Source organism: Calidris pugnax, unplaced genomic scaffold (assembly GCF_001431845.1).
Source record: "Calidris pugnax isolate Ruff unplaced genomic scaffold, ASM143184v1 scaffold51, whole genome shotgun sequence".
NCBI lineage: Eukaryota > Metazoa > Chordata > Aves > Charadriiformes > Scolopacidae > Calidris > Calidris pugnax.
Window position 1 is genome coordinate 1,023,844 of NW_015090797.1, and position 12,193 is coordinate 1,036,036.

Below are 12,193 nucleotides of genomic sequence, written 5' to 3' on the forward strand. Positions count from 1 at the left end.
CCGCAAGCGCCGCCGGGGCCGCTCCGGGCGGCCGCCCCCGTGGTGGCGCGGGTGGCCCCCTCCGTGGGCCCGCGGCCGGTGGCACCCAAGGGGCCGCCCACGGCCACCCTGCAGGTACCGGCCAACTTCCAGCTGCCCCCAGGTGAGTGGGTGCCGGGTCCCGGGTGGAGAGGCAGCGGGGCGCCCCTCGCCCTGCCCTTGCGGCGGCGGGGGGGGGACCGGCGGCTGCCGGTGCCGTGAGGGGCTGTTTCACGCGTGTGGCGAAAAGTTGGGGGCGGGTTGCTCTTTCTGCCCCAAACTTGCGGGAAGCGGGGTGTTCGCCGGTGCGGCGGGGCGCTGGGGAGGTGAAGGGGTGAAGCCGCTCAGCGCTGGGGATGCTTATGGCACCCGGGATGCTCGGGGCGCCTCGGGAGGACGGGTCTGGAAGCCTCTGGATCTGAGGCAACTTTTCACTTCGCTGGGCAGGACGAGGAGCAGGAGGACCGTCTGAAAGCTCCGTGGGCAAGTTACCCTGTGGTCTGTGACTTGAAGTGAGACGAGTTGAGGCTTTCGTGGAAGTTGGGTGAAGGCGTGAGCGTGGGTTTTGCCACCGCCAAGCAGCTCCCGCGCTCGGTGCGGGTCTCACGGCTCTCCCTCCCCCGCCGAGCGGGCTCTGCCGGGGGGAATCGCCTTCCCTCTTCCAACCAGGCCCGTGTGAACCGTGATCGAACCAAAATATCACCCTGCGTGAGGAGGGCGATGTTGAAATTTCATTACGGGAGGCCCTTTGAAGCGCTTTTTTTTTTTCTCTAAAGGGTATTTGGGACATGAAGAGTTTAGAGAGGTGGTGCCACACTTACAGATGTGCTTCCTATAGGGGCGAAGAAAATATAGGAATCGTGTAGTGCTGATGATAACGATGGTTTAATTCTTTGGATAGCAGCAGAGGGTCAGCCGGGGCTCCTACCTGCACTTTCTCACAAGAAGAAGGTGCTGTTGATTCAAAACTTCCCGCTCTCCCCTGTCAGGCTGTATTTAAGTGTTTTTTTAAAAAACAGAAAGTGACTTGGATTCCGCTGGTCTTGGTCTCGCTATATTGAGACCCCAAGATATGTTGTTGCTTTATTGCTATTGTTGCTATAATTATTTCCTGCCAGGAGAGTTCCTTTGTTGGAGCATCTGTTGCAATTACTGTCAGGTAGGATGTTGCTTAAAAGGATGGCTGGTTTTACATTAATTCTTGTGCTACTGGTGCATATTTGCATTTTTTCCTTTTTTTCTTTTTTTTCTTCCTTTCTTTCCTCTTTTTTCCTCCCCCATGTCTTTATCAAAGACGTGCACCTTTCAAGGAAATATTTAATGTAATTTTAAAAAGTATTGTCTTTAATCAGTAAGTTTCACTGTAGATTTCCCAGCACTCGTGTGATGCTATAATATCTGGATAGTCAGCGGTCAAGGATGAGTCTAAATCTTTGCCAACTTTCCTCCAAAATGAACCATGATGGAAATATATTAATTTTTTTGTAGTAGAGCCTCCCAGATCTTCAGGTTCTAGTATTCTGGCTTTCTGGAAAGTATTGACATTCAGTTAAACATCTTTCTGTGAAAGTGAACGCTCATGAGAGTCGCCTGCAGTTTGGGAACTACAAGTTAGCAAAACTTTTGGTTTTCCTAGTAGCTTGGGTTTGATTACATTGAGGCATCCTGCTGAATGTCATCTGACTTGTACCCTGGCAGTAGAGAGATGTAACAAAAGAGCGTTACCCTTCAGTTGCATCAGCTAGTTTTCCTTGCTCCTGGGACAAGAAATGAAGCGAGCAGACTTTGTATTGGAAGTTCAGAGGTGCCGGTGCTGTGCAGCCTTGTAAATTAACTGTAAGAAGTTTAATGCTCCAGGAGGAGCGTAGAAGTTGTCAGATTTCAAATGGATCAATGTTTCAGGGAAACTCGTCTAAATAATTGCCATAAGGATGATTTAAAAAAGCATTCTGGCTTGAGTAATAGTATTCTGCCTTTGTCTTCTATGTGGGTTCAATTTTTAATGAATAATAAAATAACTCAGAAATTTAAATGCAAGATGAATAGCGTTACAGCTGCAAGTATTAGCATCCTTAAAAAAAAAAAAAAGTGGAATAAGCATTGAATTCTTAAGCTTGAAAAGTTTGTATTCCAAATAAATTCCAAAATCTACCTGTGCAGGCTAAGATACAGAAGGGAGAATGCACTTGGCTTTAAAATCACAGCATTCAGCCTGTGGCACCTGCTAAGAAAAATGCATACAGAAGGCATCCTTCCTTTGAGTTTCAAAGGGAGGTATTTGAGCTGGCTTGTTCTGAGGAAAGCTGGACATTGCTGGTCATCCTGAAGTACTCGTGAACTTTTCAAAAAGCTCAACTGATGCCATTGCTGCTGGTTCCAGGGCCGTGACAGCAGCTGCCAACACTCTTCACTGTGCCATCAGCTACCTCTGTTGTGTATATTTCTGTTTCACACTTTCCATTATTGCTAACACCAATGGGCCTTGAACATGCATGGTGTCAGCAAAGAGAAGTTGCCCCGAGTGTGCCTAGTAAGCTGGAGCAAGGCATGGCTGCCACATGAAGTTTCCTTTGCACCTGACTTGGAGGGGAACAGCGGTGGCTAACAGGTTCTTGTGTTCTGTTTGCAGCTCAGTTGTTTTCCCTTGGATGTTTTGGCTTTGTCCCTGGCAGGTTCTCCACTGCCTGCAGCTTGTCTAGGCTGATAGCGGGTGAGTGTTCAGAAGGCACAACCGCTGTGCGTGGCAGGTGGCCAGGGCTGTGTGGCAAGAGGCAGCGTGTGGACACCTGCGGGTGGGAGGGAGAGAGCTGATGCGGGGATCCCAAAGCTCCTGTGGAGCCATATGAAGCCTGACCTTGTCAGTTTTCTCTTAGCTGGGTATAGAAAGTAAGGTAACCTGAAGAGGTAAGGGCTGGTAAACATCTGGATGCTGCCGACTTGTGCTTTTGAAGTTGGCCTAATACCTCTCAAGTACAGTACCTGAGTCTCCCTCTTCATGTTCTAGTTGTTATTTGTTGGTTGATATTTTCATATTTGCATCTGGTCCTTCACTTTGGAATAGGACGAAGCACTGATTTTAAAACACTTCATAGATGATATTCTTTTGGGCAGGAGGAGGCGATCCAAAGATTCCTTGTTTCAACAAGACAAAAATCTAGAAACTCCTTCAAAGTCTGCAATTTCTGGATGTTGATAATCCTATGAAGCCTAAGCATAATACTTGTGCTGTGGGATGACCAGTAGGGGCTAAATAATACATGGTTGCAACCTTTTATATCCCGATAGTGTTCTCTTTTTAGTGGGTTTATCAGGATGTATTGTTTACAAACTTCTCTCTTCACAATGGGCGACACCAGTCAACTTTTCTTCTGAGGAGGGGTCAGCAAAGCTTTGTCAGACTTGAGGAGCTAAGTCAAACTTAAAAAACAGTGAGTAAATATCTTCTGCTGTAACCAGTAGAAATTTCAGCTGCTCTGTAGGACTTGATTTTGCTTTCAGGACTGAATGTGTCTAGCAGACAATGCCTTCATATCATTAAATGCACAGCCCTGTAGGGATTATGATTTAAATCTTGGCAGAAGATATAAAGCTAACTTCTAGATTTATGATTTTCACAAACAAAACAGATGCCTTCTGAATACCGAAGCACTGAAATATGATGCTCAGTAAAATTAATGTTAAATGATGTTCAAATTTTACAATCAATTGGAGTGTATTGCAAGGAATTACAGCAACAGATTGGTGAATAGTAAACTTTTTTTTTTTAATCCTTAGATGAGAGAGAATGTGAGCCTGACTTCTGTTGTTTTTGCAGTATTTAAAGGACCCATCAGCTTGTAGCAGTAAAAAAAAGCATCATCCACACACAAGTGACAGCTGCAAGAAATACTAATTATATTTCAGTATTCTTTTTCCAAAGATGCTGATAAAGTAGGTAAGCTCATGAGTTGTTATTTTGAGTGCGCTCTCATACCAAATTTTTTCAAGTTATCTTAAAGAACCAAGTATTTATCAAGCTTGTGCTTAGTGGGTAGGATTGTATGTTACAGTTTTGCTGTAAGTTGCAAATGATATGATAATTATCAAAGATTAATAATTGGTACTCCCCTAACCACTTAGATAAAAACCCAAAGGCAAGTACTTTTTTTGGAATTCTTTTTGCATGAAGCTACTTCACTGAAAACTGATGATTTCAGAAGAAAAATGTGTATAACTTGCAAAGTTGAAAAGAACACAATAGATATTTCTAAGTGGTTTGCTACTCAAATTACAGAATCACAGAATCTTAGTGGTTGGAAGGGACCTCTGAGATCAACGAGTCCAACCACAAAAAAAAAAAAAAGAAGAAGAAAAAGAAAAAAAGAAATAAAAAACCCAAAAAAACCAAAACAAAACACACCACACTAAACGCCCACCAAAAACACCACACCCACCAACTAAACCCCACACATAACACCTCACCATAAACCAATAACCTTGGGCACTAGAGCATGCCCTGAAGAGCCATGTCTATATGTTTCTTAAATACCTCCAGGGATGGTGACTCCACCACCTCCCTGGGCAGGCTGTTCCAGGGCCTGACCACTCTCTCAGTAAAGTAGTTCTTCCTAATATCTAATCTAAACCTCCCTTGCCGCAACTTCAGACCATTTCCTCTGGTCTTGTCGTTCGTCCTTTGGGAGAAGAGGCCAACACCCACCTCTCTACACCCTCCTTTCAGGGAGTTGTAGAGGGCAATGAGGTCTCCCCTCAGCCTCCTCTTCTCCAAACTAAACATGCCCAGTTCCCTCAGCCTCTCCTCATAGGACTTGCTCTCCAGGCCCCTCACCAGCTTGGTGGCTCTCCTGTCCTGAATTGTCAGGATTAAGGTCTGTCCTGCCATCTGGGTCACCTTTAAAATGAAGTCCGCTAATGGGTTTTTTCCACCAGTGTCTTGAGGTGGAAAAGAATGGTGGAATGAGGTGGAATGTCTCTCCGATCGCTACTGAAGCAGGGTAAAAATGGCAGCAGATGGAGTATTCTTACTGTTAATGGGCAAATCTAGGGTGTCTTAAGGCTGGAGAACTCGTGAAACTCCATGATTTTACTGGGACGATTTGCTGAACTGAGAACAGTCAGATATTATCATGGCACTTAGTTTTCATTGTTCTCAGACCTCTTCAAGCTCATGCTTCCAGTTTGGTGGAGGCAGAGAAGATGGCTTCTCCTAGGAGCTGCCTGGGAAATCAAAGTTCCTTGTGTGGATGTCCAGGCTAGATTAACAAGTGGGTGAAGCAGCATGTCCTGGTTGGCACAACACCTGAAAACTTTCACTTGCAGCTTGCGAAGTGCAGTTACCATCTAGCTCGAGTGGAGCCCTCAAAGCCAGGTCCAGCTTACTGCTTGGTGGTCTATTACTAGACAGTCTGCTTGGGGCAGCCTATGGTGTGTGTTGAAGGGTGTAATTGTATTCAGAACACCTTTATATATGGCTTGCGTACCAGCCACTTGACAAATATCACATGGTTTTGGTGACAGTTTCCACAGTATCTGTGTAGACAGAAGTTAATACTTCCATGAAGGTTTCGCTGTCCTCTACAAGAATTTTTCTTTGCTCAGTCCCACCTAGAGCAAGGTGGTAATCAGTGTTAAAATTCAGCGTTAAGCCCTTGCTCGCCCTTCTAAAATAAGTTAAAATCCCTCCAACAGAGTAGTGAACGTATACTTTTAGAGAAATTCAACCTTCTGTTGGTCCCCATGTGAAGACCAAGGGAACAAGTGTCCCATTGTGAAATTAATCTGGATTCATTGAGTTGGTTCTCCTCTTCACAGAGATTTAATAGGGACTGATCTTGTCCTTTATTAGAAGTCTGCCAAGACACCAGTTATGCTTATAGTATCTCTTGGTTTAAAATTAAGATTTACAGTTCAATACTCTGTAAGTTTCAGATTTCTCTAGAACAGTTTAATAGCTCAGTAGTGTTCTAGAAACGGTAAATGCAGGGTACCGGCATACCTTCTGGTCCTCAGAAAGCTGTGTGGTGTATATCTATATATATGGCTGCAATGTGCCAAGCAGCTAACTTGCTATTTAAAGAATTTAACTCCAGTGAGCATTAGGAGTATACAGCAAACTGGAAGAGGGTGTAATGTATAGATTCAGTGCCTTTTTCAGTACAGTAGGAATTGTCTTTGTCTTGAAAGTGGGGATGTATCACTTTGGCTCCTCTGAGGTATTGTTTCACTGCCATCAGCTGAGTTCTTTGCAAATACTTGAAGCTCCTTCATGAAGCAACTTGGGTCCTGGAGAACTCTTTAAGTCAGATCATCTTATCCGTTGCTCGGACAGGAGAGCAATCAAGCCTCAAGTAACAAAGTTGCAAACCACAAAGATGAGATGGGGAAATGCTGATGGGAAATGGTCCCAGTTGCTGAAAGATGTGGCCCAAGGACAAGAGCTAGATGTTCTCACAATATCAAATAAGACTCTGCATGTGGAATGTAGCATTGGCTGGGAATCCCATCTGCTTACCCACAGTAAACCCAAAACCTCTTGGGATTCAAGTGCAATAAATACACTTTAAATTTGAATAGAAGCAGTAGTGCCATCTTGGAACTATGCCTAAGAAACATCTATGACCTGTCAGTTTTTTATAGCCCCTCCAAGAATCAATGCAGTGTCCAGATTTTCTTTAGATGGTTGGTATGGATATCTGTTGTTTGCTATGAGTAAAAGGTATACTACCTTGCAACTGGGACAGTTATATTTTTTCATGAGAGTTCTGCTATAACTGTAAATGGCATGGACATAAATGTATTCTCAAGTAATGACGCTCAACTGTGCATGCAGTCGAGGAGGACCCTGTTCTAAAAGGTGGGCCTGTGCTCTGTGAAAAGGCATCAGCACTGTGGGGGCCCAATTGCTAGTCTGTTAAATAGAGATATCCATCTGGGCATCAAAATGCATCGATGTGCTGCTTGCCTCCAACGTCTTGGCTAAGACTTACTGATCAAGCAGTGTGTGAAACTTGGCTTCAGATTTTTGCTTTTTTAGCACTTTGTGTCTAGTTCCTGCAGGAAGGGAGGGAGAGAGGACGTTGTTTAGACTCTTCAGAAAGATATGTAGTGTCCATTATTCTAGACTATTTGAAACAATAGGTTGTCAGACTCTGCTCATCCTGCCTAGATGAGATATCTTCATCCCTTTCCTGGCTCCCTCTGCTTGAAAAGGCTGTGCCTGTACTGGGCGTCCCAGGAGCTGGTGCCTACTGTTAGCACAGAGCCTCGCTAGAGAAAGGTTGGAGTTACCGGAGGCAGCAACCCCTTGAGTTGTTGGTGTGAAAGTTGTGGGTGCGTGGTGGTTTTAATAGCTGCTCACAGCAACCCAGACCATCTGGGATATGGTAATGCTAGTGAAACAGTGCTATCAACTGGACAGTGATGTCTGCGAGTGAGGGTAGTCCCTGGTTTTGAAAAGGTGAGCTGTGGGCAGACATCTGAGGCTGGTGAAACCTTTAAAGTTGTAGGCTACAGTCTACGAGAATCTGTAGTGTGATGTTTGTGCAGCTGGCAAAAGTGCAATCAATCTCTTTATAAAGAACATGTGGGTGTAATATTGTACTGTATTTTATTTAGCCTGTCTGTATTCTGTTATAGGTTTAAAACATATTGGGATTATGCCCTTTAAACTTTTCTCCTGCCCTGGAGATTAATAAATTCCATGTCTGTGGGCAAAACAAGGTGTCTTTCACTGGAACTCAAAATTGAGCATCATCTTGTGATGCTGCAGTATCTACATGCTAGACACTGGTCCTGAGCCATTGCTGCAAAGACCCATTGGTACAGAAACTTCCCTGAAACAGAGGGAAAGGGTGCAGAGAGGGATTTCTGAGATATGTAATTATTTGGTTAGTGAAATGGCATGTGGACAGAATGTCTTGGTTAAGGGCCTTGGTGTGTGGTAAGTGGTTCTGGTTGCTGCCAGCGCAGTGTTGATTATGGGTTGGTCGTTGCTGAATTCCTCTTCCATCAACTAAAATTTACTTCCAAAGGTTGGAATGATTTGTCATACAGGATAAAATGCTTTGTGGATGTAGTGTACAAGCTGAACAACTCAACATGACCTATGTGGTGTAGATGGCCCTCTGTCCTGCTTGTCTGGGAAATCTAAGAGTGATCAGAGATCTTTCCCCCAGAAGAACCACAAACAGGCAATCTTTGTGGCTTCCTAGAAGATCGCTTGTCCAAAGTAAATCGTATTTGATTTAAGAATAGAAGTTAGAGCTCATCATTGGGAGCCTGTGATGAGGTAACCTCAGATGGCTGCCAGATCTTCGTTGTAGCTTCATTCCTGAGACAGTGAGACGCACAGCTAGCTGTTGCCTCTAGATTGGCCTGTCATTTTGGTTTCCTCACCTTCAGTACAGAAATCTGCAGTGGACATCTAGGAAAGCTCAAGTACCAAGTGAGGATCATGAGGAATAAGTAGTTCTTGTGCATGCTGTATAGTCCATAGTTCATCTGAAAACACACAGCCCCAACATATTAGAAGGGTTATGTAAATCATGTAAAAGTGAAGTCACTTTAGTATCAGGTTTACCTATCATGTCTTTCACAGTATTTCATTAACGCTTTCTGCCTCTTTAGCACTCTTGTACAGTCACTCTACAACATAATGCATCTTGATATGATCACTGCCTAAACATTCAATGTCTCTAATAATGTTCATTCTGCGTCTGTCTTATTCAGTCCTGTAATGTGCTGTGTAACTTTTAAGTGACCTGTTCCGTGGGACTTAATAAATGGGGTTGAAGAAGAAAAAAATGTATTTTTTTGCAGCATGCCTTTAGAGAGAGAAAGTATTTTCAAAGCTCTTGCATGGATTAGTAGTATTTGGCCTTTTGATGTCTGAATTTTGAGCCATCCTAAATAGTCAGGCTCAGAAACTTAAAACCAATGTTCCTTCCTAGTTGCCATTCAGTTTCCTACTAAAACATCTCCTTTAAAACTTGGTCTTACCTTGTAACTGCCTTAAAAGCTCTCCCTTTGTTTTGAGTAGCTCAGAGAAAGAATCAGATTTGTTTAGGAACAGAGAGCACTGAAACATTACTGTTGTTTTAAAACATTTTTGTTGTTAAAACTGTTCACTTATTGATTGGGAACCAGAAAGTTATTTAGCCCTGTGTTTGTCCTTGGTGTTAAAGTGAACTTTACTAGGTTGGCAACGTACCTGATGCAGGCACCCTTGTTTTGAAATAAACTACACTTACCCTTCTTTGAAAGCAGCTTTGGAGTTGGGTCTAATGCAGTCAGTTCTTGCTTATATTTTATTTTAGGAGCAGGAGATTTCTTTTCATTTCCTCATGTTGCTCCCCAGCAGTTCCGAAGAGCTGTTGTGTTGGAAGCCATGTAATTGAAGTGGGGGCTTGACAACTTCAGCTTCAGATGTAACAGCATATGGAGTATCTCCATTGGAACATACCTGCTGGCTGGTTCGTCTCAGGAAATTCCTTATGGGTGTTCACCTTCAGAAATGGCCTTAGGCTTGTCTTAGGTGGTAGGAATTTAATGGTGGAAGTTGCCCTATTGTTCGGATGCTTTTAGCGTACATTGGTGCTCAGTGCTGCTGGATGAAACCCTGAGCTTCAGCTGGCAGCACAGCTTTACATTAACAACAGTGTGGTTTCTTTAACACTATTCCCTGAAATACAGTGAACCCCATACAATGGCATAAACAGATCTCTGCCATGTCCCCACAGCATCGTCTTCATGTCTCTGGTGAGGTTTTGGTTCTCCATCTATACTTACAGATAGAGGTATCTGTAGACATGTCTGAAGAGGTATCTGGAGGCTTTCTTGCAGAGGTATCTGCTCCTCCTGCTAACCTGCGTTTCTTGATTCTTGGGTTGGATGCTAAACACAGCTACAGCCTAGAAAATTTGAAGTGCATTATAACTAAAACCAAGTTAAGAAAAAGCTGGATTTCTTTAGCTGGTGGTGCTGGGACAGCAAAAATTTACAGTGGAGGTGTCTCGGGTTTGAGCAGCAAGTGGAATTTTAATAGAAGGCATCTGGTTTTTGATGGCACACACTGCTGGCGTGCCTAGGTAGAGGCTGTTCTGCGTGGTGGCTGCCTGAGCTTTGCAGAGTGACACTGGGCACTCATTCTGGAGGCACGGTTCCTGGAGCCCCTGTTCCAGGAGAGGGAAGGTCACCGGAGAGAAAGTGTAAGGATCTCAATGAGATGTTGTCAAAGTGAGAAGCTGTAGCGTGGCTCCTTCTGTGTAACTTTGGAGGGAGCCAAGCTGGGTTTCAGTTATTGGTTCCTTCCCCTCCAGCCTTCCTGCAGGATTGCAGCTGAAGGAAGGTCTGCAGGGAACAAAGGGCTGAAGTAGCTGGTTTTATTTTAGCTGCCCTCCGTGGCAGTCAAGAAAAAGAAATAACTTTCCAAAGGATGTTTTTGGCAGGACAGGCAGAATATCTACAGACAGAAGTCTCAATTCATTGTATAAGGGGCTGTTAATCTGCAAGAGACACCTAAGTCCTCCAGTGAAGCTTGTCAGAACTAATCCCTGCTGGTAACTGGTCACTTTGGGTTTCTGTTTCTGATCTGAAAATAGGGACAGCCTTGTAGCCCCAAAGGGATTGTGCCTTACTCTTACTGTCAAAGTGCCGGAGTGGTGAGAAAGTCTTTCCTGTTCTCAGAAACAACTTCAGTAAAACTTACCAAACCGTGTATCCTGTAAATGGTGCTTTTGTTCTGGAAGTGCTGCCCAAAAGAGGGCACCTTTACTGTTATGAAGATGCCCGTTTGCTGTGCAGTAACTGCAGCTGGTGACCCAAACTGACCAATAGGGTGTCCCATCCATCTGCCGTGTCAGTATAAAAGCTGAGGGATCAAAGGGGTCAGGTTGGCTCCTCTTCAAGGGGTGTTCTTCAGCAAGTCTCTTTCTTTGATGACTGATGCCCGGGGAAGACCCTGTCAGTGCATCTGCCTTTGATCCCCACCAGTGAGTTCTGGAATGCAGTTCCCGTTTGTCACTGAGACCAGTCTGGAACTTTCCCAGTGCCTGCTAGTGACATCTTCCTGGGAACTTGGCACGTTTTTTTATCTATTTTGTTATTTCCTTTTTATTTTAGTATGCATATTTCATTAAAGTAGTGTATTTTTTTCTAAACTCATAAATCTCTCTCTTTTTTTCTTCTCTTGGAGTGAGAGGTGGTGGAGAGCATTTGTTGTCTTGTCATTGGCCAGCCTGGCCCAAACCATGACATTTGGCCAGACATTGAAGATATCTTTTCTGTTTTTAAATGCTGTGCCGAGTGGTGTTAGCTGAAGCTTTACTGTTTCAGCTGTTCAGAGGTTCCCCTCTCCACCCTCCCCTTCCCACCTCCTGATCTGTTTCCATGTTTAGTGTAGCAAAAATTTACTTCTAGTGAATGTGAAAACAGCTCTTGTTAAAAAGTACTAGCTTCCCCCCCGGGTCAAGAATGCGGATTCTTGCACTTACCTTTTCTTAATTTCTGATAGTAGCATCTTGGTAGTTACACGTCTGTTAATGTGACCTTTCTGGTGAGAATGTCAAGGTTACTACCACCTGCTTTTCCGTCATTTCACACTTGTGCAGCTGTACCTGGTGTATGAGAATTCAGACATTGGTCTGAGTGTTTGGAACCTTTTTTTTCCACCAGAAGAGACCTCCTGTCCCTCCTCTTGGAGCCTGCACTATTGACTTCAGTGTTGGGTTGTTGCTTTTGTTTCAAAGCTGAAAGGGAGTATCAAAAGATTTGGGTATTTTTAAGTTGTGAAAAGGTATAAGTAAATTGTGGCAACCAAAAGTGAAAAATAAATGCCCTTCTCAACAACTTTCAGTCTGTTTCAGAAAGTCTGTGTCAGTTTACTGTCACTTTGTGAAGTTGGGTTGTAACTGCAGAAAACTATTTCATGCTTGAAGAGATGTCTTGTGGCTCTTCACTGCACGGATCTGTAGCTGTGACAGTCGTTTCAAATTTGCCTTCAACTTTATTTGTGCTACCATCAGGCATTTACAGTACTAAATCTACAAAAGCAGTAGTTAGTAGATTACCATAGTATGGGTTTTGGAGTTCTAATTTTTGCTAGCCATTGCAGAAAGCTACTGCCAGGAAAAGGCTACCACCATATTAAAAATTCTGCCAAATGGAACAAATATAGGGC

At 43.9% G+C, this 12,193-nt stretch overlaps 1 protein-coding gene across 1 annotated transcript in view; it reads left to right on the plus strand.

Annotated features, from left to right (window-relative positions):
* The window catches only part of TAF4B (TATA-box binding protein associated factor 4b), a 73,790-nt gene that overhangs the window by 137 nt on the left and 61,460 nt on the right, over positions 1-12,193 (plus strand). Inside the window, exon 2 of the mRNA XM_014936892.1 lies at positions 8-142. Within this exon, the coding sequence (XP_014792378.1) occupies positions 8-142 (135 nt within the window). The remainder of the gene's footprint in view (positions 1-7; positions 143-12,193) is intronic.